The sequence below is a fragment of the Brachycentrus maculatus genome, unplaced genomic scaffold (assembly GCF_059751285.1).
Source record: "Brachycentrus maculatus isolate JH-2025_06_01 unplaced genomic scaffold, ASM5975128v1 h1tg000572l, whole genome shotgun sequence".
Lineage (NCBI taxonomy): Eukaryota > Metazoa > Arthropoda > Insecta > Trichoptera > Brachycentridae > Brachycentrus > Brachycentrus maculatus.
Genome location: NW_028281312.1, coordinates 97,805 through 125,000, shown reverse-complemented (window position 1 = coordinate 125,000; position 27,196 = coordinate 97,805). Strand labels below are relative to the sequence as shown.

The 27,196-nt window shown below is 37.7% G+C and overlaps 1 protein-coding gene across 7 annotated transcripts in view; it reads left to right on the top strand.

The window, feature by feature from the left end:
• LOC148301353 (uncharacterized) overlaps positions 1-27,196 on the top strand; it is a 91,200-nt gene that overhangs the window by 8,648 nt on the left and 55,356 nt on the right. For all 7 annotated transcript variants that reach the window (XM_088273403.1, XM_088273406.1, XM_088273404.1 and 4 more), the window contains exon 2: positions 19,090-19,767. In XM_088273403.1, coding sequence (XP_088129529.1) covers positions 19,126-19,767 — 642 coding nt within the window. In that variant the 5' untranslated portion in view covers positions 19,090-19,125. The remainder of the gene's footprint in view (positions 1-19,089; positions 19,768-27,196) is intronic.

Here is a 27,196-nt window from a genome sequence, read left to right as displayed (position 1 = left end):
ATAAATATATATAGAAATAAATATATAAATAAATATATATATAAATATATATATATATATATATATATATATATATATATATATATATATATATATAATATATATATATAAATATATATATATATATATATATATAAATATATATATATATATATATATATATATATATATATATATATATATATATATATATATATATATATATAACATTTCGTCCACCACTTCACCTTTCAGCCACTCGACCAGAGAATGTTATTTTTTTATAGACGATCACGTCATCTTCATACAGTGGTTTCCAAAGCGTCTAGAATACTCGCGAATAAACGATTCTCCAGTGTATAAAAGTTTCCGCTGTTAACACTTATGACGAAGACTTATCGTTCTCTCCTTTCAAGAACGTCATAAATAAAAAATCGTCAATTATCAGTTGTGCTTGTTTTCGGAATGCCCAGAAAATGTACTTTATCCCAGCAAAATCGGCATATTTTCAACATATTATTTACCCGCTACAGGGCAGAAAGTGTTGTTTTTGCATTTTAAAGAAAAGGTATTGTTTAATTTTTTTAAATATACTAAATATTTTTCAAATGGAGAAAAACCTTCAGGTTTTACCTAAAAAGATCTGTTGCACAGTAAAAAGTTCAATAAGTGGCTTGATATTTATTTTTAAAACATTGTACTATATTTTTTAACTTTAAAAACGTTCTCCTGAAAAATCAAGTTTTTTGATTTATGACGTTCTTGAAAGGAGTGAGCGTTATGTCAACTCTCATTCTTTCCATGGCTTTCCATTCCCTCTTTCCTTAAAAGGTGACAATACTTTTGTTTTTATTTCATTTAACCCTAGAATACTAAACTATTGTAAAAAATACGACGGAAAAATACAAAAAAAAATCAATCTTTGCGTCGTTTTTTTTTACCTAACGTCCAAGTGACTCTGAAATCTAGCTACGGCTTATGCAACACCGCTGATCATGCCCCTACTCAGGCTTCAACTTTATAAGTTTCATAGCCTATGCCTACTCGTGAGTGGATTTACTCTTTATGTTTAAAATCACCATAGTTTCATGTAATTCATGAGTGAAAATTCTATGCAAAAACACTCGCTCTTTGCGTCGTTTCCGCGGCTTCTACCTCACAGTACCTTCTTAATTCTTCTTTTTCCTCTTCTTCTCTAGCCTTCTGTCCTCCACTGCTGGATATATATACGGTTGCTACTTGCAGCCAGTTTCTACCCCCCACAGCGACTACGTCGTCGGACCATCTTTTTTGAGGCCTTCATATCTGACTTTTAGATCTTCGTCTCGTTTTTTTTCGTATCCAATATGTTATTTTAAATTAGCGGTGCGTCCCACAGTTTGAGAAGACTACTGCCAGACAGTAATGATATCACCGCTGTGTTAATTACGATATGGCTAACAGCATTTATTATAAATAATTTCTTTATTATATTATTGTTTTAACCTAAGCGGGTCACAGCAAGCTGCGTCGGTATGAGTGAGAACGATATCTCAATGTTCCCCACATAAGTACATATGTACATATACAATGTAAATTGTAGGTTTTTTTCTCCGTCTTATTCCTCATCACTGAGGGTTGTGACCCTTGTGGAAGCAATGACTCTTCTCCAGTTATCCCTTGACTGCGCTGCACGTAGCGCTCCAACCACCGAGGTGCCTGCTGCTGCCTTAACTTGATCGATGTATCGAGTGGGCGATCTTCCTCTCCCTCTCTTCCCCTCCAGGCTACCGATCACAACCAGTCGTTCCAGGCTATCCTCATTGCCACGCGCAAAGTGTCCAAAGAACTGATGAATCCGTCGTGTACAGATATTGGCCAGAGTCAAGCCATCCAAATGTAGTTCATCATCATGGATGGAATCCATGGACTATGAATAGTCCAATTCCAAAATCTAATTCAGTTTTAAAACAATGCACAATATTTCGCAGTCGTACAGGAGAAAGTGACCGACTAACAAAACATAAAACGTTCAGGAGGGCCATTTACGTCACTTTTGCTTGGCAACAAAATAAACACCAATGCAGTTTTTCATTTTTAACAAGTCAATATATTATACTTCCGAGTTTAAAATCGCTTTGGGATTTTTCCAGGACAACATTAAAGCTAGGAAGATATCAAATAGTCAATGATCACGTTTTTGTAAACAAATGCACTTGGTCACTTTCTCCTGTATGGCCACGATTTTATTAAATATGAAATTTTAAACTCCCACACGCTTTTTTTGTGGTTTAAATACTTTTCCCGTATTGTAATATAATTGTTTTAATATAGTGATCTCCGCGTGGATGTTATGAAGATATTTTGAAAGTTTCAAACAGACACTGGCCAGAGGTATATGTACTTTTTTTTTTTACAACATTTTGAGTGTGTCCAAATACTTGTTCACAAAATCTGGATTATCTCCAATTACAGGAGTTATTTTCATATTATTTTTTGACATCTCATCAAAGATGAAATGTATATATATATATATATATATATATATATATATATATATATATATATAATAACAATAAAGCCCTTATCCGCACCCCAATGGTGCATAGGGCACTGCGTCATATAAACGCAGTGTTATCTTGATCGTTTACACATGAAGGAAAGGTGATCAGCCCTCCGCTTCAGGTACCAGTCCAGGGTAATATTGAATAAATATGACAGTGAAAAAATCACTTATATATATATATATATATATATATATATATATATATATATATATATATATATATATATATATATATATATATATATATATATATATATATATATATATATATATATATATATATATATATATATATATATATATATATATATATATATATATATATATATATATATATATATATATATATATAACTATATATATATATATATATATATATATATATATATATATATATATATATATATACATATATAGATGTTCCAAGAATTTGAATAATGTGTTTGTCAATCATGGGTAGAATTGGTAGAATGTTACACGTGTGTAAAGTGATCACTTGAACCAGCCTCTGACGGTCGTAAGCCCCGTAAATGCCCAGACTTGGATGATATACTTACTCATCAGGAGGTTGGTTTCTGCATTTTTTGCACAGAAAATTATGCAAACTTACTTTTGCTGTGTTCATGGCTGTTTCGAGAGTTATGTTATCGATTGGGTACAGTATATCATTATTTAATATTAACGTTAGCCTAGAATTTTAATATATTAAATTCACTTTCTATAAACCGCATACAGGGTTACTGAAAAATATGATTCTTCTTCTTCTTTAAATCCTTATGCGCACCTCAACGGTGCATAGGGTACTGCATCATGTAAACGCAGTGTTGTCTTGATCGTTAACACGTGAAGGAAAGGTGATCGGCCAGGGTGATATTGAATAAATATTAGAGTGAAAAAATCACTTATATTTTTTTAAACCCCGCCCCCTGGGAATCGAACCCGGGACCTCTAGAACGGTGGTCGATTTATATATTCATATATGAATATGTGTATACAACTTATTAACTAGCTAACTAACCTTCATGCTGCTTCTCAGCATGGGTAAGCAGAAAGAATAGAACGCCTGAATCTGAACAAAATTTTGTCTGTGCACACAATCTTCACCTCTTCTACATTTATACATCTACTCTCATCCGTCTTTTGCCAACTCGTAGTCAACTCACAGGACTCCATCGCGTACTGCCAGTTTAGCTTTCGCCGATTGGGTTTAATTTGCTCAGCTCAGCTGAAGCATTCGAGCGAATGTTGGCACGAACGAAGAGGCGATGAGAGTAACGCCATTACTTTCACTGAAAACAGACTGTAATGGAATTATTGGTTAAGATAAATCTGATGACGCAACACATTCACTCACCTACATATAGATAACTCGTCAAACAACAAGATGAACTTACTACAGGGTCATCAGACAAATATATATATATATATATATATATATATATATATATATATATATATATATATATATATATATATATATATATATATATATATATATATATATATATATATATATATATATATATATATATATATATATATATATATATATATATATATATATATATATATATATATATATATATATATATATATATATATATATATATATATATATATATATATATATATATATATATATATATATATATATATATATATATATATATATATATATATATATATATATATATATATATATATATATATATATATATATATATATATATATATATATATATATATATATATATATATATATATATATATATATATATATATATATATATATATATATATATATATATATATATATATATATATATATATATATATATATATATATATATATATATATATATATATATATATATATATATATATATATATATATATATATATATATATATATATATATATATATATATATATATATATATATATATATATATATATATATATATATATATATATATATATATATATATATATATATATATATATATATATATATATACTTGAAAGTGGTCAGGTCAGGAGTCGTAACAATCGGCGGGTATGTATGAGGAGATGCATGAACGTGGAAGAGGCGAAGAATGTTTGCAAGGACAGAGGGGTGTGGCGCTTTATTCTCTCTGCCTACCCCTGCGGGGAAGCGGCGTGATGGTTAGTAAGTTAGTTAGTTAGGGTGTCTCATAATCCTTTTAACGGGTGCTAGGCCAGCTTAATACTTACCAAAAAATAAAAAAATGACCTCAGTAAAAGTGCCTTACTTTTCGAGATGTTTCCACTTTTATTAATTTTCCGAAAATCTACGCCTTAGATCAGTTTTTCGAGTGCCACTTTTTCAATTTTTCATATTTTAGGATTCTAATTTTTGTTTCATAATACTGAATAAGTATGCTTTTGATCACAGTCAAAAATATTACCAATACTGGCTTGCCTTGGCGTGTAAATATTAAGTTAAAAATATGCCACTTTTGCTTGGATAAAGTACATTTTCTGGGTATTCCGAAAACATGCACAACTGAAAATTGACGATTTTTTATATATGACGTTGTTGAAAGGTGATTATAACCTTAAAAACTTCTTTGAATATGTGATAGGTCTTATCAATATCAAAATTCTCGTTAAATTGATGACACTTAACGTACCAACATAGTTTCGTTTACTAATTAATGGTAATTACAAAGTTGACCTTAACTTTTTCAACGTTTTTCTTATCTATAAGACTATTTTTCTTATCGAATAGCTAGTCATTCCTTACGAATACCTAGGGAAAATTAGCTAACATTCGACATTGAATTTGTGTATAAAAGTTGCATTTATGATGTCACCTTTGCGGGTAATGTATGCCACGAGAACCGGTTTCTACCAAAAGCAGCCAACTCCACATTGTGTCGTACAAGGTGCGTCGTGACTCAAAGCCATTTCGTAATGACTGAGTACAAGTATGAGCACAACGGAGTTCTGGTGCCAATACTAATGATTATATAAAAAATAAAATTAATACCACTATTTCTTAAAATCTACTGTGACACTATTTTATTTATTGTTTCGGCATTTACTTTGTGGAAAGACATGTTACAACGATTAAGGAAGCAATTGTTTTTATACCACTTGAGTTTATTAATGACTACTAGTTTCGGGAGCTAAACTTCCATCGTCAGGCCTGAATAATGACGTTATTATTTTTATAATTTATAATAATAATAATAAATCCCTTACCGCACCCCAATGGTGCATAGGGCACTGCTTCATATAAACGCAGTGTTATCTCGATCGATTACACATGAAGGAAAGGTGATCAGCCCTCCACTTCAGGTACCAGTCCAGTGTAATAATGAATAAATATTAGAGTGAAAAAATCACTTATATTTATTAAACCCCCCTGGGAATCGAACCCGGGACCTCCAGAACGGTAGGCGATCATGCTGACCATTACACTACGGAGGCGGGCTAATTTATAATAACGCTATATTTATTGAGCTTCCGAAACTAGTAGTCATTAATAAACTCAAGCGGTATAAAAACAAGTGTTTCTTTAATAGATTTATATTATCCACTGACACTTCGTGATGGAATTGCATTTTTAATTTATTATTAAATTAAAACCAATATTTTTAGCTTTTCCACTTTTTTATTTGACCAGCGACCGACCCAGTCTGATGATGTCGGTAACGACGAAACCCGGTCGCTGGTCAAATAAAAAAGTGGAAAAGCTAAAAATATTGGTTTTAATCTAATAATAAAATGTTTCTTTAATCATTGTAATATGTCTCACCATGTCTTACCTTCGATGCAATCCACATCATTTGCAAACACTGTATACCGTACAAACAACATACGATGTTTGAAAACGATGCGGACTGCTTCGTAGCACGTGTCACAGTAGATTTTAAGAAAAAGTTGTATTTACCAAGCAAAACTTGAATTAAAAATGGATAGATCTTACCTCAATCTAATTATAACTCTATCTAATAATCTAATAATACTAACAATCTAATAATAATTAGATCTTGTCCGCCTCCGCAGTGTAATGGTCAGCACGCTCGGCTACCGTTCTGGAGGTCCCGGGTTCGATTCCCAAGGGGGATAAAATAAATATAAGTGATTTTTTCACTGTCATATTTATTCGATATTACCCTGGACTGGTACCTGAAGCAGAGGGCTAATCACCTTTCCTTCATGTGTAAACGATCAAGATAACACTACGTTTATATGACGCAGTGCCCTATGCACCATTCGGGGGCGGATAAGGGTTTTATTAATTATTAGATCTTACCACAAAGTGACGAATCAATTAATGAAATATTAGTAAATTTTTATAATTTATACAGCGTCATTTTTGTAAAATACTACCCAATAGGCGCTAATGTATGGAAGTGAAGCATGCTTCAAGTGAAGTGAAAAATGCTTCTTCATCTATGTTGAGATGTTAAAAAATAATTTTATAAATAACTCCTATAATTGGAGATAATCCAGATTTGTGAGCAAGTATTTGGACACACTTAAAATGTTGTTAATAAATTGTCTGGTCAAATTATAAGCTAAAAAAATAAAATGAAAAGGATATTTTCCGAGGTTTCTCATGTATGTGATAATCCAGGATTCCGGACCTCACATACAAATGAAAGAGTTTCTTCGCAATAAAAAATGTTCTCCGTCCCACCGAGAGATGTCACTAGTTAAAATTCTAGTGCTTCTTGTACATATTTGTTCTGCAGGGGCAGGGATTGAATAAGCAGAGAGGATGGAACGCCACACTCTTCTGTCCTGACACTCCTATTTTTCTTCACATCCATACATCTAGTCATACATGACCCCAGATTACGTAAAATTTTCACAGATATTAGGTTATGATTGATCTTGTCGTGCCAAGCCTTTTTCGACCGTCTTCATTCTCTTTTCCTGTTCACGTTTGCCAAATATACTTTCTACTGGTCATTCTCTCGTCATTCATTCGGTCCACATGTCCATGCCACCTTAAAAAAATAATAATTATAATATTATTATTCTTACCCAAAACTTTTGTGGCATCGCGTACAGTTAATAAATTATAGTTTATATACCAAACAAGGAAAACTTTAATTTTTAAACTCCATATGCTTATCTATGTTTGTATAAATTTAAAAGTTTAAATGAATGTTTAATAATAATATCACGTTTAAAATGGACAGTTACTAAAAAAATATAAAAAATAACAGATGTTAGAAAGAGACCATATGTTTTTTAATTGCAAAATAAATTGCGTTTATTTTAATGAATTTAAATTTGAATTCGTAAAAGCCTGGGTATAACACACATCAATAGTAAGGTAGAGGAAAGGCAATTGAGATGGTATGGGCACATAGGACGCAGAGAACCTGAGCATATTGTGAACCAGGCGATCGCCGTGGATCTTCCTTGAAAGACATCTAGAGGAAGACCAAAGAATTCTTGGATGCTGCAGAAAGATAACATGATTCCAAGGCATGGCCTAGGTGACGTTGTCCATGACAGAAAGACCTATAACCTGAGGACAAGGAGAGCTGACCCCAACAGTCTACAAAGACAAGAGAAGAATAAATTTTGTTAAATTTTCAAACAAGTTGTATGCAGTATGTATGTTTGTATGCAAGGCAATCAAATACCTACAAGTATTGAATGGTATTTGAAGTAAACACATTTGTATATATTCATATTTCGCTGTTTTGAGATGTTTTTTCGATGGTGACAGACGCGTGATGTCATCCATTCCTTGTAGAACCCACATAAAGAGTAAAGTCTATTAATACATTATTTATATCGACAGTTTTTTCATAGAATTTGAATAGTATAAAAAATAAACAACAATATTAATATTTTTTCTTCACAGCATTTTGAGTGTGTCCAAATACTTGTTCACATGTTAGGATTATCTCCAATTATAGGAGTTATTTTTCATATTATTTTTCGACATCTCATCCCAGGCGATTGCCTGTTTCACAATATGATCAGGTTCTCTACGTCCTATGTGCCCATACCATAACAATTGCCTTTCCTCTACCTTACTGTTACAGCCAGGCTTCCACGAATGCGTCAACTTAATTTTGAATTATTTTTTGACATCTCATCAAAGATGAAGGAAGCTGGGCATTTACGGGGCTGACGACCGTCATAGGCTGGTTTAAGTGATCACTTAACACAAGTGTAATATTCTATTCTACCAATTCTACCCATTATTGACAACCACACTACTCAAATTCTTGGAAGTTCTATATATATATATATATATATATATATATATATATATATATATATATATATATATATATATATATATATATGCTTTTTATTAAGCAGAAACTCTTATATTAGTATGTGAGATCCGAATCCTGGATTATAATCACACACATGAGAAACGCCAGAAAATATCTCACATACTAATATAAGAGTTTCTGCTTAATAAAAAGCTTCTTTACATCTCACCAATAGATGTCTCTAGTGAAGTTCTAGTGATTCATGAACAAGGTTTCTAAATTGGTTCATATATATAGAACTTCCAAGAATTTGAGTAGTGTGGTTGTCAATAATGGGTAGAATTGGTGAATGTTACACGTGTGTAAAGTGATCACTTAAACCAGCCTATGACGGTCGTAAGCCCCGTAAATGCCCAGACTTCCATATTCTTCTTCATCTTTGATGAGATGTCAAAAAATAATATGAAAATAACTCCTGTAATTGGAGATAATCCAGATTTTGTGAACAAGTATTTGGACACACTCAAAATGTTGTGAATAAAATCCTCATTACGCGTGAAATAAAAAAAGTTTTATTGGGTGTACGAGCAATTTAATGAAGGTCTTAAATTATAATTAAGGTGTACTAGAATTGCAAACAGATATATTTTTCGAGAATTTTTTTTTATTGTTGAAATGTGCATATTAGGCTCTTTGGCTAATAAGTTTGCCGACCGCTGGCCTAGAACACTGTAAATGGTTGTTTGTTCCCAGATGTGGGTTAATGTGTTCACTGTGCGCGGTAATAAATCCACGCTGCTTAGTGTACACACTAAATTAACAGCGATCGGCAACCTAGCCTCGGTTTGGTACATACATGATAAAACTAGTGGAGGACATTGGTAGCATAACGGCTGTAACCGGCGTGGGTTACGTGCGATGACTCTCAAAAATGTACACGCCTGGCCTTCTTCGGAATCTCCCAACTATGCCACCGTTGTAAGGGGTGACGTTCCAGACGGCCCCGCCGTACCGAGTTACCGAGTAAGCTGGATACGGACGGAGGTGAATGGATGTATGAGCCGGGAAGAGCGGCACTGGACCGACAAGTCAACCTCAATAGCCCTGATAAGGGCTTTCCGAAACTGGTCCGTGAATCGGTATAATGAGGCGAAGCGGTCCAGCGAGCGAAGCGGCGCGGCGAGTCGTCCAAGGAGCGGGAGCGGAGAAATGAAACACAGGTTTCAACAGTCACACCAGAACTAGTTTATTCTCTCAAAATGCGCCCTCTATATACCCGGCCGTGATCGCGTACCGCCCGACAGTGGGAAAGTACAGCCAATCAGCGGCCGGGGGAGAGAGACAGCCATATCTCTGTCTCTCTCTAATGGGCACCGGACGGGCTACACTTTTATACCGTACCGGTGCCGTTCCAACAGTTCAACAATTACAAGTCATATTTATGCTATATAATATCCGTAATATCTATTTATTCTACATATTTATTTACTCATCCTTACTTATATCTAATACATTCCTAAAATACATGTAAAATCGGTACAATTCCTAGAGGCCCTTCTTCGGGCCGCGTTCCGACGGGCGACCGTCTCGCCCGCCGCCAGGCGGCTGGAATTCCTTTTCAGGGCCGCCGCACGGGGTGTGCGATCTGTCCGTAACACTCCCCCCGTGCAGCTGGCCTGCACCAAAATTCCCTGGGACTGATTGCACGTTCTTCTCCCTTATCACGCCGATGGTGATGATTGTGGCCCGTTCAGCGTGGTCTCTCGGCAGCATCCTCGCGTCACCTCGAGACACCAGGCCGCGACTCGCCCTGATGGAGTCGCCTTCCGGGTCACAACGCCAGACTGGAGAAGTCTGGGCTTGAGGTGATGCTTCGCGTCACGTCCAGTGATCAGCATCCTTGTCATCCTTCCAGAGTCATCCGGCCGCATCCATACTCGGGCGGAGACATCTGGCTGCGACTTGTCATCTAAGTCGCCTTGGTTTTCATATTACATTTGCCAGGCTGGCATCGCCTGGGCTTGAGTTGATGCTCCGCGTCACATCATGTGATCACCCGGCAGCATCCTTGTACGGCCAAAGTCATCCGGCCACATCCATAATCGGGCGGAGACGTTTGGCTGCGACTCGTCCTTCGTGAAGTCGCCTTGATTCCCCAGCATCCTTACCAGAGTCATCCGGCCGCAACCTTGTTCGGGCGGAGACGTCCGGCTACGACTTGTCCTAAGTCGCCTAAGTTCCGGAATTCTCACCGGAACCGCATGTGCCAGGCTGGCGTCGCCTGGGCTTCAATTGATGCTCCGCGTCACATCCTTGTGATCACCCGGCAGCATCTTCGTACGACCAGAGTCGTCCAGCCGCAATCGTTCGGGTGGAGACGTCTGGCTGCGACTTATCCTGAGTTTCCTAAGTCGCCTAAGCTCCGGTATTCCCACCGGAACCGCAGGGGCCAGGCTGGCGTCGCCTGGACTTTGAAGTGATGCTCCGCGTCACGTACATATAGTGATCACCCGGCAGCATCCATGCCAGAGTCATCCGGCCGCAACCTCGTTTGGGCGGAGACGTCTGACTGCGACTTATCTTAGTTTCCTAAGTCACCTAAGTTCCAGAATCCTCACCGGAACCGCGAGTGCCAGGCAAGCGTCACCTGGGCTTGAATTGATGCTCCGCGTCACATCTTTGTGATCACCACCCGGCAGCATCCTTGCCAGAGTCGTCCGGCCGCAACCATTCGGGCGGAGACATCTGGCTGCGACTTGTCTTGAGTTTCCTAAGTCGCCTAAGCTCCGAACTTCCCGTCGGAACCGCATTACGTATGCCAGGCTAGAATCGCCTGGGCTTAAAGTGATGCTCCGCGTCACGTGCTTGTGATCACCCGGCAGCATCCATGTGTGGCCATGAGTCATCCAGCCGCAATCATTCAGGTGGAGACATCTGGCCGCGACTTTTCCTTAATGTCGCCTTGGTTCCGAACTACCCGTCGGAACCGCATAAGTTTCCTGGCCGTCAGGCCACGACCCCTCTGCGAGTCGCATTGGTTCCGAACTACCCGTCGGAACTGCATAAGTTTCCTGGCCGTCAGGCCACGACCCTTCTGTGAGTCGCCTTGGTTCCGAACTTCCCGTCGGAACCGTATGAAGTGTGCTACCGGGCCGCGACTTGTCCGAGAGTCGCTCCGGATTTCCCATCGGAACCGCATCAGGCGGCAAATCGTCTCGGGCCCGCAGCGACCCCGCCTTCCCATGATTAGGCGGTTGCTGCGTGGTAGCCTTCGCCGTTATTGCACGCGTATTCGCCGCGCGGCTTCTTTCCTTTGATACTCCCAAGGAGTCGATTGCGCACATTTGCGCCTGTAGTACTCCGCTCGCGGAGTCATTCCCCTTTACTTTGGGGCGTCCGTACGTGACCGGTCCCAGTGCGGTCACTATAGTCAGCTGACCGTCCCTTTGAAGCACTGGGGTGTCGATCGGGAACATTAGAGACGCGTTGTCGAGGCCGATAAGCAACTGCGGCTTGATAACGCCTCCGGTCGGCGCGAGCGCGCCACCTTCACGAACAAGATCCAAGTCCTTAATGGTCCTCGCCCTGATCTCGAATTCCCCGTTTTGTTCACTTTCCAAAGTCACCGTTACACGCTGTGACCTGTATGTGTTGCCTCGTCCACACGCGCCTTTGATTATCAGATTCTCGGCTATCCCTGTAGCACCAATTGCGCGGGCGACGCCCTCCTCCAGGAGGGTTACAGATGCAGCCTCGTCCATCAAGGCGAACACTTTTGCGGTCCCCCGTGGTCCCTTCAGAGTGATCGGCAACACTTTGAAGATGACCGGGACCTCACCGTCATTTATCCACAACACCTGCGCACTGTCCACAGCGTCCTCACTTTCATCTTCCACAACACTGTCCGTGCGGAAGGAGTGCAGGATCCTATTGTGGTGTTTTCCGCATACATCACAACTTCTCGCTTCACAATTTGGCACCTTGTGCCCTGATTCCAAACACTGGTAACACAGTTTGGACGACCGCACAAAGTCCCAGCGGTCATCCACGGTTTTCTTCTCGAACCGTTTGCATCGGCGTATGTTATGCCCGTTGGCCTTACAAAATACGCATTCCTTATCACTTGTTGTGTCGCGCGTCGCAAACACGTGATACCTCGGCTCGACGCGTCGAGCGTTCTCGCGGCGGGCGGGCTCGGCGCACTTGTCGCGCTGACCCGCGCGCTCCTTGTCTCTGTTCCTCGCCACCATTCTGAACAGACCTCCGTGGCGCGTGATGCCGGCGGTGATCTCGTCAAGCCAAGCGGCGAGATCGTAGATACTGCTCCTCGTCTCGCGGCGGCGATCGCGGAACCAATCCCACCGGAGTTGCGTCGGCATCTTGGCAACCATCTCCGCTAGCAGCTGCGGGTTGTCGAGATAGCAAGCGTCCATCCCGTCCACGGTGGTGATGACGTTGCGTATCGAAACCGCAAAATCCACGACTGCTTCGTCCGCGGGGTGGTCGGCGAGACTCGGCATCCTCCGGGCGTCTTCCAGTATCTGCGCGATGATGAGTGTCGGGCTGCCGAAGGCGTCCTCCAGCGTCCGCAATATTTCCGACACGTTGCGCGGATACAGTAGCAGGCCTGCTACCATGTGACGCGCACGCCCTTCCAGTGCGCGCGCCAATCTTCCGATGTTGTCAGCGTCCCCTATCCCCCATCTCTCAGTAGATTGGAGATATGCCGCGTTGAAGCGGCGCCATTCCCTCGGGTCTCCGCTGAACTTGGGCAACTCCGGCGGCTGCCCCGACCATCGAAAGTAGTCCCCGCCTCGGGGTGAGGGCTCCGCGTAGATTCCTCTTCCGTCTTCTCTGCGGTGCCGTTCGTCCGGTCGAGCTCTGTCGACCCATTCGCGTACCGGGTAGCGATCGCGTTCGTCCGGTGCGCGCCAACGCAAGCCAGAGGTTTCCATACGCCTCGGCTCCGCGTTGCCAGTAGGCGCCGGGCCATGTCCCCCGGGCGCTTCTCCTCTGTGGCCGGTCAGTTCGTCCCGCGATTCCCCAGCGAATCGCGTTGGTTCCGGATCCAACACCGGAACCGGTAGAGCTGTGTCCGATGTCCTGAATCCTGTTCTGGGCTGATTGGCGGCGTCGTCCTGCCGCGTTCGTAGGTGGGTGGATTGTTCGACACCCGGTATAACCTCCCCCCCTGGGGAGCTTACGTTAGCTGCTGTCCACTGTGACAGGAGCTCACGGAGTTGCTGGAACTGCCTCTCGCTGCTAGCGGCTAGCTCCGCCATCTGGCGGCGCAAGTCGCTACTCGTATCAGTCCGGACTGAACTGACAGAGTCCCGATCCTCCTCACGGCGCTGCTCTTCGGGCTCCATGGCGATGTTGCGTCCCGATCTCAGGGATGCAGGCATCGTAGCTGGAGACTGCGTTGAAGGATCCGGCTCGAAGGACCAAAATGTAACCGGCGTGGGTTACGTGCGATGACTCTCAAAAATGTACACGCCTGGCCTTCTTCGGAATCTCCCAACTATGCCACCGTTGTAAGGGGTGACGTTCCAGACGGCCCCGCCGTACCGAGTTACCGAGTAAGCTGGATACGGACGGAGGTGAATGGATGTATGAGCCGGGAAGAGCGGCACTGGACCGACAAGTCAACCTCAATAGCCCTGATAAGGGCTTTCCGAAACTGGTCCGTGAATCGGTATAATGAGGCGAAGCGGTCCAGCGAGCGAAGCGGCGCGGCGAGTCGTCCAAGGAGCGGGAGCGGAGAAATGAAACACAGGTTTCAACAGTCACACCAGAACTAGTTTATTCTCTCAAAATGCGCCCTCTATATACCCGGCCGTGATCGCGTACCGCCCGACAGTGGGAAAGTACAGCCAATCAGCGGCCGGGGGAGAGAGACAGCCATATCTCTGTCTCTCTCTAATGGGCACCGGACGGGCTACACTTTTATACCGTACCGGTGCCGTTCCAACAGTTCAACAATTACAAGTCATATTTATGCTATATAATATCCGTAATATCTATTTATTCTACATATTTATTTACTCATCCTTACTTATATCTAAAACATTCCTAAAATACATGTAAAATCGGTACAATTCCTAGAGGCCCTTCTTCGGGCCGCGTTCCGACGGGCGACCGTCTCGCCCGCCGCCAGGCGGCTGGAATTCCTTTTCAGGGCCGCCGCACGGGGTGTGCGATCTGTCCGTAACAACGGCTGTCCAAACTTAAAACACAGTAAGGGACATTTTTTTGTAGTACGTTTTTTTTTGCATTTTTGGACTAAGTAGAATCTACTAAAATGCAAAAAAACTTACTACAAAAAATGTCTCTTACTGTGTTTTGAGTTTGGACAGCCGATAAACCAAGCTAGAAAGAGACGAAGATTACAACATTTTGAGTGTGTCCAAATACTTGTTAACAAATCTGGATTATCTCCAATTATTGGAGTTATTTTCATATTATTTTTTGACATCTTTCAAAAGTAGAGAAGAATATGGAAGTCTGGGCATTTAGCATTGAACGTTACACGTGTGTAAAGTGATCACTTAAACCAGCCTATGACTGTCGTCAGCCCCGTAAATGCCCAGACTTCCATATTCTTCTTCATCTTTGATGAGATGTTAAAAATAATTTAATTTATATTAATTCATATTTAAAAATTTAAGCTTCGAAAGTTTACACTGTGACCAATGGTTGACTTTGACTGGCTGCAAGCAACCGCTAGAAGTCAGTAACGGGCCAGTCTTACTGGTAACGATAAATGGCGTACGGAGTACATAGCGTCGCGCAGTTGCGTACTTATGAGCGTAAATAATTACACCCGAAACGGAGAATTGGCCAACTCCACATTCGTCGCTCTAATTACAAAGAAATTCTCACATCGACTCATCTAATTTTATTTTTATTTTTATTTTTTTGAACATTTTGTGTGCGTTAAATAATTAAAATATAAAATAAAATAAAATATCTTTTATTATATAACATTAAACCACGAGTGTAAGTCCCTCTCCAAGCACAAGAGCACAGTCTCTTTTATGGAGAGGCACAGCGAATCGAAATATAAAAGTTCTCCATATGTATAAATGATTCAAATGTATTATGTTATTAATAAAAATGTAAATATATTAAATGAATAAAAAAAATGCAAATTGGACACCTTAAATATTGAATTGGACGTTTAACATATCGCTCACTCCTTTCAAGAACGTCATATATAAAAAAACTTGATTTTTCAGGAGATCATTTTTAAAGCTTAAAAATATAATACAATGTATTAAAAATAAATATCAAGCCACTTATTGAACTTTTTACTGTGCAACAGATCTTTTTAGGTAAAACCTGAATGTTTTCTCTCCATTTGAAAAATATATAATATATTTTAAAAAAATAATTAAACAATACCTTTTCTTCAAAATGCAAAAACAACACTTTCTGCCCTGTAGCGGGTAAATATTAAGTTTTAAATATGCCGCTTTTGCTGGAATATAGTACATTTTCTGAGCATTCCGAAAACATGCACAACTGAAAATAGACAATTTTTGACATATGACGTTGTTGAAAGGAGTGAGCGACACCTGAAATAAAGAATTCGAATAATTACTACGAAATTCTCACATCGACTCATCTAACTTATAGTTTATTATTTATTTATTTGAATGTTTTCTATGCTTAAAATCAGTTTAATTAATATATTTAATTGTTTAAAACTTAAAATTGGACCTTTAACAAATCAATTTGGAAACCTTACAAATCAAATTCGACGTTAAACAAATCAAATTGAATGGTTATATTTTATAATAATAATAATAAAACCCTTATCCGCACCCCAATGGTGCATGGTGCACTATGTCATATAAACGCAGTGTTATCTTGATCGTTAACACATGAAGGAAAGGTGATCAGCCCTCCGCTTCAGGTACCAGTCCAGGGTAATATTGAATAAATATTACAGTGAAAAAATCACTTATATTTGTTTTACCCCCCCTGGGAATCGAACCCGGGACCTCCAGAACGGTAGACGAGCGTGTTGACTATTACACTACGGAGGCGGAATATTTTATAAAATGGTTAAAATTTTTAAAAATATATTCATATTGGTACTACATATACCGTCAGTGTGAATACCTGCCCACAATTTTTTTTTTAATACAAAGGTTAAATTTGTGTGGCGTTCTATTCTTTCTGCCTACCCCTGCGATGGGTATAAAGTTAGTTTTCATGTATAAATAATGTCATGTATAAATAAGTATAAATAAATAAATAATAATTTCTCAAGGATCGATTGTCGCTGTGCGCCTTTGATTGCCGCAACAGGCGTAGCACGACGCTACTCCGATTGCGGACGCCAGGCGCCGCGGCGGCCTTATTCCGATATATTGCGGACGTTACTAGAATTTTGTATCCTGTATTTGGTTTTAAATTACTTTTCTCCCCGGTCACATTGCGGCATATTTTTTTTCACAAAATTGAACGCAGCGCTCGTGTGAACATATCCTAAATTTAAATTATTTTAATATTGTTTTTCTTATTATTTTTCGACATCTCATCAAAGATGAAGAAGAATATGGAATTCTGGGCATTTACGGGGCTGGTTTGTGTGATCACTTTACACACGTGTAACGTTCACGAATTCTACCCATTATTGACAACCACACTACTCAAATTCATGGAAGTTCTATATACATATCGCCCACTACTTTCAAGAACGTCATAAATCAAAAATCGTCAATTTTCAGTTGTGCGTGTTTTCGGAATGCCCAAAAAATGTACTATATCCCAGCAAAAGAGCCATATTTTTAACTTTATATTTACCCGCTACAGGAGAGAAAGTGTTGTTTTTGCATTTTGAAGAAAATGTATTGTTAAATTTTTTTTTAATATGGTGAATATTTTTCAAATGGAGAAAGAACCTTCAGGTTTTACCTAAAAAGATCTGTTGCACAGTAAAAAGTTCAATAAGTGGCTTGATATTTATTTTTAATACATTGTATTATATTTTTAAACTTTAAAAACGTTCTCCTGAAAAATGAAGTTTTTTGATTTATGACGTTCTTGAAAGGAGTGATCGATTATATGAACCAATTTCGAAATGTTGTTCTTGAATCACTAGAGACATCTATTGGTGAGATGAAAAGAAGCTTTTTATTGAGCCGAAACTCTTTTTTTTAGTATGTGATGTCCGAAATGAAATCCTGGATTATAATCACACACTAGAGAAACGCTAGATAATATCATATTCATTTTTATTATGTTAGCTTATAATTTGACCAATTAATTTATTTACAACGTTTTGAGTGTGAACAAGTATTTGGACAGTTTTATTTATATTTACTCAGTCGTAAATATAAATAAAACTCTTTAAAGTGGTATATTCAATAGTTTAATTTTAATAAAATAATCATGTAATTTCACAAAGTTAATCCCGAATCAATGAATAATATTTCTCTCGTTCCGTTCTCCGCCTACCCCGCGCGGGACCGCGGCGCGGTGTTCGCGGGCAGCTGGGTATTTTGGTCCACCGCCTCTCCGGTTGTGTCGTCTCGCTTCAAGCGGCCCGGAGACTCTCCGCATTGTTCCGCTGCGAGACGAAGAAGACGTTCGGATGTGTTACCGATTTAGACGCATGTACAGGGTGATCGCGACCTGCGTGGACCTTTGACGATGGATCTTTGTCAGACGGGAGGAATATCGCAGTCGTACAGGAGAAAGTGACCAACTACCAAAACGTAAAATGTTCAGGAGGGCCATTTAAGTCACTCTTGCTTGGCAACAAAATAAACACCAATGCAGTTAGTCATTTTTAACTAGTCAATATATTATACTTCCAAGTTTAAAATCCTTAGGGATGTTTTCAGGGCAATATTAAGCTAGTAAGATATCAAATAGTCAATGATCACGTTTTTGTAAAACAATGCCCTTGGTTACTTTCTTCTGTATGACTACGATATGTACATTTAGATTTAACAAATTTAATATTAATAATAATACAACCCTTATCCGCATCCCAATGGTGCATAGGGCACTGTGTCTTATAAACGCAGTGTTATCATGATCATTTTACACTTGAAGGAAAGGTGATCAGCCCTCCGCTTCAGGTACCAGTCCATGGTAATATTGAATAAATATTTCAGTGAAAAATCACTTATATTTATTTTTACTACCCTTGGGAATCGAACCTGGGACCTCCGGAACCGTAGCCGAGTGCGCTGACCATTACACTACGGAGGCGGACAAATTTATAAATATTTTATTACAAAAAACGTTTTTTTTCGTTTGTTCATGGTTACCCTGTACCGATCGGATGCTTCCCGAAATACGCCTGACAATCGCCCTTCCTTTCAGGCCCCCCCCTCGGCCTGCGCCCCCCGCCCCCCCGCCATGCCCGCCCCCGGCCCCGCCGGGCACTCCGGCCCCGACGGCCCCGGCGAGAGCGCGCTCCCCGGCCAACCATGGAGAGTCATGGCAGACTTGGCAGAAGCCGTGGACGACCTCATCTGCAGCTTTGACGGCTCCTACGCCGACGCCGCCATGGACACGCTCGTCATGTTCGCCTTCTTCTGGCTCATCTTCGCGCTGGGCCTCGCGTACCTGATCAAACTCCTCTACCGAAAGTACAAGGCCAGAACTGTAAGTGAAGAAGCCAGTGCCGCGAAAAAAACCGAATCCGACGAGAAAAAACCCGATAAACCTATCGAAGAACCCCCGGTAGTTGTCAAGGATGCCGGAGTCTCGAAATCGGCAAAAGTGTTGCCTGTAGCGAAAGCCCCGAAGAGTGTAGTTTCTCCGACGCCGCCGCTGAAGAAGCGGCTCTCGCGCATGTCGCCAGGGCCGGACGTGCAGAGGAAGGCGGCTGGCGGGCACCATCACCCGCCGCCGACCTGCTCCGGGCCTGATGTCGCGGCGACGCGGTGGACCAACGCGCTGCTGGCGTGGCTGTACAGCGATCTGGTGGTCGTCAACGACCTGCTGCAGCTGTGGATCCTCTCCATGAACGAGTACTCCAAGAAGTCCGTGGAAGACGTAAGTCTATCTCTTACAATCTCTTGTATTTATTTAGATTGGCAGTGACAGGTATATTGAAAGCTTTTAAATGTAAATTCACAGTAAAATCGGGATACAATTTTACATTGTTTCACATTTTCAATAAATTTCGCAACTTAGTTTTTAAAAAAAATTGCTTAGCAAGAGCAGATCTGTCAGGAAGCCTAGATGCTTCTGTATCAGATCTGGGCATGCGGTGGGACAGCTTTCAATATAATATCTCTTACAATTTTATCATATCGCAGTCATACAGGAGAAAGTGACCAAGTGAATTTTTGCCAAAACGTGATCATTGACTATTTGATATCTTACTAACTTAATATTGCCCTGAAAAAATCCAAAAGCGATTTAAACTTGAAAGTATTAACTCCTGTAATTGGGGATAATCCAGATTTTGTGAATAAGTATTTGGACACACTCAAAATGTTGTAAATAAATTATCTGGTCAAATTATAAGCTTGAATAATAAAAATGAAAATGGTATTTTCTGGCGTTTCTCATGTGTGTGATTATAATCCAGGATTTGGACCTCACATACTAATATAAGAGTTTCTGCTTAGTAAAAAGCTTCTATACATCTCTAGTGAAGTTCTAGTGATTCAAGAACAAGGTTTCTAAATTGGTTCATATACATATATATAGAACTTCCGAGAATTTGAGTAGTGTGGTTGTCAATAGTGATCACTTAAACCAGCCGATGACGGTCGTCAGCCCCGTAAATGCCCAGACTTCCATATTCTTCTTCATGTTTGATGAGATGTCAAAAAATAATTTGAAAGTATAATATATTGACTTGGTAAATATGACTAACTGCATTGATGTTTATTTTGTTGCCAAGCAAAAGTGACTTAAATGGCCCTCCTGAACATTTGACATTTTGTTAGTTGGTCACTTTCTCCTGTACGACTACGGTATAGTAATACAACAACGATATAGAACATTTTGAGTGTCTCCAAAAACTTGTTCACGAATCTGGGTTTTCGTCATTTAAGTTATTTTTTTAAATTTTTTAACTATGATTGACAATCACACTACTCAAGTTTTTGGAACTCCTACATGTGTATATAATTAATCTCATGTACATATCACTCTTTTCAACAACGCCATATATCAAAACTCGACAATTTTCAGTTGTGCATGTTTTTGGAATGCCCAGAAAATGTACCATATCCCAGCAAAAGCGGCATATTTTTAACTTAATATTTACCCGCTACAGGGCAGAAAGTGCTGTTTTTGCATTTTGAAGAAAACGTATTGTTTTTTTTTTTTTAAATACACCAAATATTTTTCAAATGGAGAAAAAACATTCAGGTTTTATCTGAAAAGATCTGTTGCACAGTAAAAAGTTCATAAAGTGGCTTGATATTCCACAATGTTAATGCCGAATCGATGAATAATATAACTCATATCGCTCACTCCTTTCAACAACGTCATGTATATAAAAAAAAAAAGATTTTTCAGGAGATCGTTTTTAAAGTATAAAGATACAATAAAATGTATTAAAAATAAATATCAAGCCACTTATTGGACTTTTTACTGTGCTTCAGATCTTTTTAGGTAAAACCTTTGTGTTTAAATAAAATTTTCTCCATTTGAAAATGTTTATAATATATTTAGAATAATAATTAAACAATACCTTTTTCTTCAAAATGCAAAAACAACACTTTCTGCCCTGTAGCGGGTAAATATTAAGTTTAAAATATGCCGCTTTTGCCGAGATATATTACATTTTCTCGGCATTCCGATAACATGCATAACTGAAAATTGACGATTATTGTTGAAAGGAGTGAGCGATATATATACCATACATTGATTTGATTTTTTTAGGTAAAACCTGAATGTTTTCTCTCCAATTGAAAAATATTTATTACATTTAAAAAAATAATTAAACAATACCTTTTCTTCAAAATGCAAAAACAACACTTTCTGCCCTGTAGCGGGTAAATATTAGGTTAAAAACATGCCGCTTTTGCTGAGATATAGTACATTTTCTGGGCATTTCGCTAACTGCACAACTGAAAATGGACGATTTTTTATTTTTGACGTTGAAAAAGGAGTGAGCGATACCATATACTTATACCATACATTGTTTTGCCGCGCGTTCGTCCACATTATCGCGATGTCGAAATGTCTTGATTTGTGACATCACTGCGTTACAATTTGCATTGAGTAATGTTTACTAAAATCCTGGCCGCGCTCCAAGGTTGGTTGGTACGCGATCTGCTAAGAAAATCAACCGTATTAGCTTTTAAACTTAACGCCGTGGATTCGTTAATTGAAAATATAATATGATCCCTGAACCCCGTTCTAGCGGACCAAATAAAATTCTCTTACAACATTTTGAGTGTGTCCAAATACTTGTTCACAAAATCTGGATTATCTCCAATTACAGGAGTTATTTTCATATTATTTTTTGACATCTCATCAAAGATGAAGAAGAATATGGAAGTCTGCCCAGACTTCCATATTCTTCTTCATCTTTGATGAGATGTCAAAAAATAATATGAAAATAACTCCTGTAATTGGAGATAATCCAGATTTTGTGAACAAGTATTTGGACACACTCAAAATGTTGTAAATAAATTATCTGGTCAAATTATAAGCTTAATAATAAAAATGAAAATGGTATTTTCTGGCGTTTCTCATGTGTGTGATTATAATTCAGGATTCGGACCTCACATACTAATATAAGAGTTTCTGCTTGATAAAAAGCTTCTTTACATCTCACCAATAGATGTCTCTAGTGAAGTTTTAGTGATTCATGAACAAGGTTTCTAAATTGGTTCATATATATAGAACTTCCAAGAATTTGAGTAGTGTGGTTGTCAATAATGGGTAGAATTGGTGAATGTTACACGTGTGTAAAGTGATCACTCAAACCAGCCTATGACGGTCGTAAGCCCCGTAAATGCCCAGACTTCCATATTCTTCTTCATCTTTGATGAGATGTCAAAAAATAATATAAAATTCTCTTACTTATTTTTGAATGACTAATTACTGTTTTTATACACACATACGATCATGTTAACAACATATTTCAAGTACGTAACTTAACTGATGAATGGAAACGTTATTAGGAGTATTAAGGCCCTTAGGTGTTACTGACCCTTTTGATCAGCTGAAGCCCTGGTATAATCATTCGTATAACCTTACCCAATATGCTTGAGTCAAGTTATCGAGAGTTATATATGACCAGATAATTTATTTACAACATTTTGAGTGTGTCCAAATACTTGTTCACAAAATCTGGATTATCTCCAATTACAGACTTCCATATTCTTCTTCATGTACATGAAGTATTATGTAAATAAATAAATAATTTTTTGACATCTCATCAAAGATGGAGAAGAATATGGAGGTCTGGGCATTTACGGGGCTGACGACCGTCATAGGCGGTTTCAGTGATCACTTTACACACGTGTAACATTCACCAATTCTACCCATTATTGACAACCACACTATTCAAATTATTGGAAGTTATATATATATGAATATATGAACAAATTTAGAAACCTTGTTCTTGAATCACTAGAACTTCACTAGAGACATCTATTGGTGTGATGTAAAGAAGCTTTTTACTAAGCAGAAACTCTTATATTAGTATGTGAGGTCCGAATCCTGGATTATAATCACACACATGAGAAACGCCAGAAAATACCATTTTCATTTTTATTATTTAAGCTTATAATTTGACCAGATAATTTATTTACAACATTTTGAGTGTGTCCAAATACTTGTTCACAAAATCTGGATTATCTCCAATTATAGGAGTTATTTATCATATTATTTTTTAACATCTCTCTAGATGAAGAAGAGTATGGAAGTCTGGAATATAACCAGCCTATGACGGTCGAAAGCCCAGTAAATGCCCAGACTTCCATATTCTTCTTCATCTATGTCAAGATGTCAAAAAACAATATTTTAAATTATGACACGTGTTTCTATGCATTCCGCATAATTTTCAAACACGTTAAAAAAATGACAGTCTCAATTCTGCAATGTATTACATATATGAATTGGAATACAATACACAATAAATCTATCAACATACGAGGAGTGGCACGTACCGGATCATAAATTATTACATTTAAAAAGTAATACACATATCGGTCACTCCTTTCAAGAACGTCATAAATCAAGAATCCTCAATTTTCAGTTGTGCATGTTTTCAGAATGCCCAGAAAATGTACTATATCCCAGCAAAAGAGGCATATTTTTAACTTAATATTTACCCGCTACAGGGCAGAAAGTGTTGTTTTTGCGTTTTTAATAAAATGTATCGTTTAATTATTTTTTTAAGTAAACTAAATATTGTTTAAATGGAGAAAAAACCTTCAGGTTTCACCTAAAAAGATCTGTTGCACAGTAAAAAGTTAAATAAGTGGCTTGATATTTATTTTTAATACGTTTCATTATATTTTTAAACTTTTAAAACGATCTCCTGGAAAATCAAGTTTTTTGATTTATGACGTTGTTGAAAGGAGTGAGCGATATGATTTATGGTACATTGAATACCTCGCTTAGTCCTTTTCAGGAAGCTGGGTTTTTATCCCATATTGGGTTATCCCGTGTTCAGTCAATTTAGGCTTATATGAACAGTGTACTAGAAATCCACTACTACTACCATCACGCCGTTTCCCCGCAGGGTTTGTCAGAGAGGATGGAACGCCACACTCTTCTGTCCTGACATACACTCCTCGCCTCCTTCACATCCATACATCTAGTCACACATGCCCTCCGATTGCGCAGACTTTTGACACCGCCAGATTTTAGGTTCTGATTGATCTGATCGTGTCAAGTATTTTTCGGTCATCCTCGTTCTGTTTTCCCTCTCACATTCGCCACATATATTTTCTTAGTCATTCTCTCGTTATCCATTCGCTCCACATGTCCATACCGCCGTGGAGAACTCTTGCTAATCTTTTCAATTATTCCTTGTTCAGCCTTACATTCCTTTCTTATATCTTCGTTTTTAATTATGTCATACAATGATTTCAAATACTAGAAATCCCTCTTTGCAAATCTAGACTCGCGCCAAGACACTAATTTTTCATAACTCCTAAACTGTTTAATTCATCCCACAAAGACTATATCTACTACATCTGTAGTTATTTTATCTTCTCGCGACATTGATCACATTTATTCCCTAAAAATATCAAAAGATCCTGCCAAAGAAGGAATAGTGTAATAGAAATCCCTCTTTGCAAATCGAGACTCGCGCAAAGACACTAATTTCTCATAGCTCCTAAACTGCTCGATTCATTCCACAAAGACTTTAATATATTTTTAACAAGTCAATACATTGTACTTCCAAGTTTAAAATCGCTTTGGGTATTTTTCAGGCGCAATATTAAGCTAGTAAGATATCAAATAGTCAATAATCACGTTTTTGTAAAAAATGCGCTCGGTCACTTTCTCCTGTATGACTACGATATGTCAGGCAGCTGGTTTAAATTTAAAATGAACTTCAATGGTTTGTTTTTTAGTAAAATTTCAAAAAGTTGTCGTTCAAGGTTAGAGCAGACGATACGGGCGGAAGTGTACTGAGCCGGAACGAAAATGTCCGTTTATATAATATAATTTCCTTGGTCCAGTGATTCGACGAGCTAGCTATCTTAGGTCGGCAGTCTGCGGTTTGTCTTGACATTACTCGCAAAAGGCGAACAGTACATATATATATATATATATATATATATATATATATATATATATATATATATATATATATACATACATAAATATATATATATATATATATATATATATATATATATATATATATATATATATATATATATATATATATATATATAAATAAAATACAGATTTTATTAAACACACGTACCGACTCTCAGAATTGTGACAGTCGGTAAAGCGCGGCGCACTGAAAAACCAAAAGACTTCAGATAAAAATATATTGTGTTTGGTGAACTGTCATATTATATGTAATTTATAAAAGATTATTTTAGAATAAACTTTTATCGTCGTTTCTTTAATTACAAAGCAACACATTAACAGCAACAATTATATATACATATATATATATATATATATATATATATATATATATATATATATATATATATATATATATATATATATATATATATATATATTTATATATATATATATATATATATATATATATATATATGTATATATATATATATATATATATATATATATATATATATATATATATATATATATATATATCATATATATATATATATATATATATATATATATATATATATATATATATATATATATATATATATATATATATATATATATACATATATTTGTCTGATGTTCTTGTTGTTTGACGAGTTATCTATGGTATATGTAAGTGGTGTATTTATATATATATTTATATATATAAACTAACTATATTTATATATATATATATATATATATATGTATATATATATATATATATATATATATATATATATATATATATAGTTAGGAGGTTAATCGGGGGGTATGTATGAGGAGATGCATGAACGTAGCAGTGGTGAAGAATGTTTGCAAGGACAGAGTGGTGTGGCGTTCTATTCTCTCTGCCAACACCTGCGGGGGTCTGTATATACACTACCATTTGTGTTATACAAATATGAGGGGAGGGGGGGTGGGAGGGTAGACCATTTAGCAACAACCAATAATGAAATAAGTCTATCGTTTCTGTGACGTCACAAATTACCAACTTACGAAAACAACGTATTTACGAAGGCGAATTTTCCACGAGAAAATAATGAATGAAAATATTGATTATATCGGCTGTTATAAACACTTTACGAGTCTTATACAATCCTTTATAGGTTGAGTATGTTAAATTAGATATTCCTCCCGTCTGACAATGTTCCATTATTTCGATCTTAATTCCCTTACCGGATAATCGAGAGAGCAATGAACATAGCGGTAAGCACCGCAAATTCGCAATCAGCAAAAATAATTAAACTAATGAATCACACTCGAAACACGTCTGCCTTCATTAGTGTATTCCGACCCATCAATCCGGTGAATTGAAACCTGCCTTTGAAATAGGCTAAAAAGCACTAATGGCTATTTGAAAAATGGCTAAAAAACGCGCCATCATCTGGCAAACGTTGCGCAAATCTTTTTATGCAAGAATGAGCAAAAAAAATATCAAGTTCAGTGAACGGTCAACCTAAGACGGTTGCTTCAATAATACCACGAAATAAGGAAAGGAATCGTGTATTGTACTGACATTTCTTGGTGGAACTGCATTTTCTAGAATAAAATAACAACAATGTGTTTATATATATATATATATATATATATATATATATATATATATATATATATATATATATATATATATATATATATATATATATATATATGTATATATATATATATAAATTAATTTATTGAACGGCTG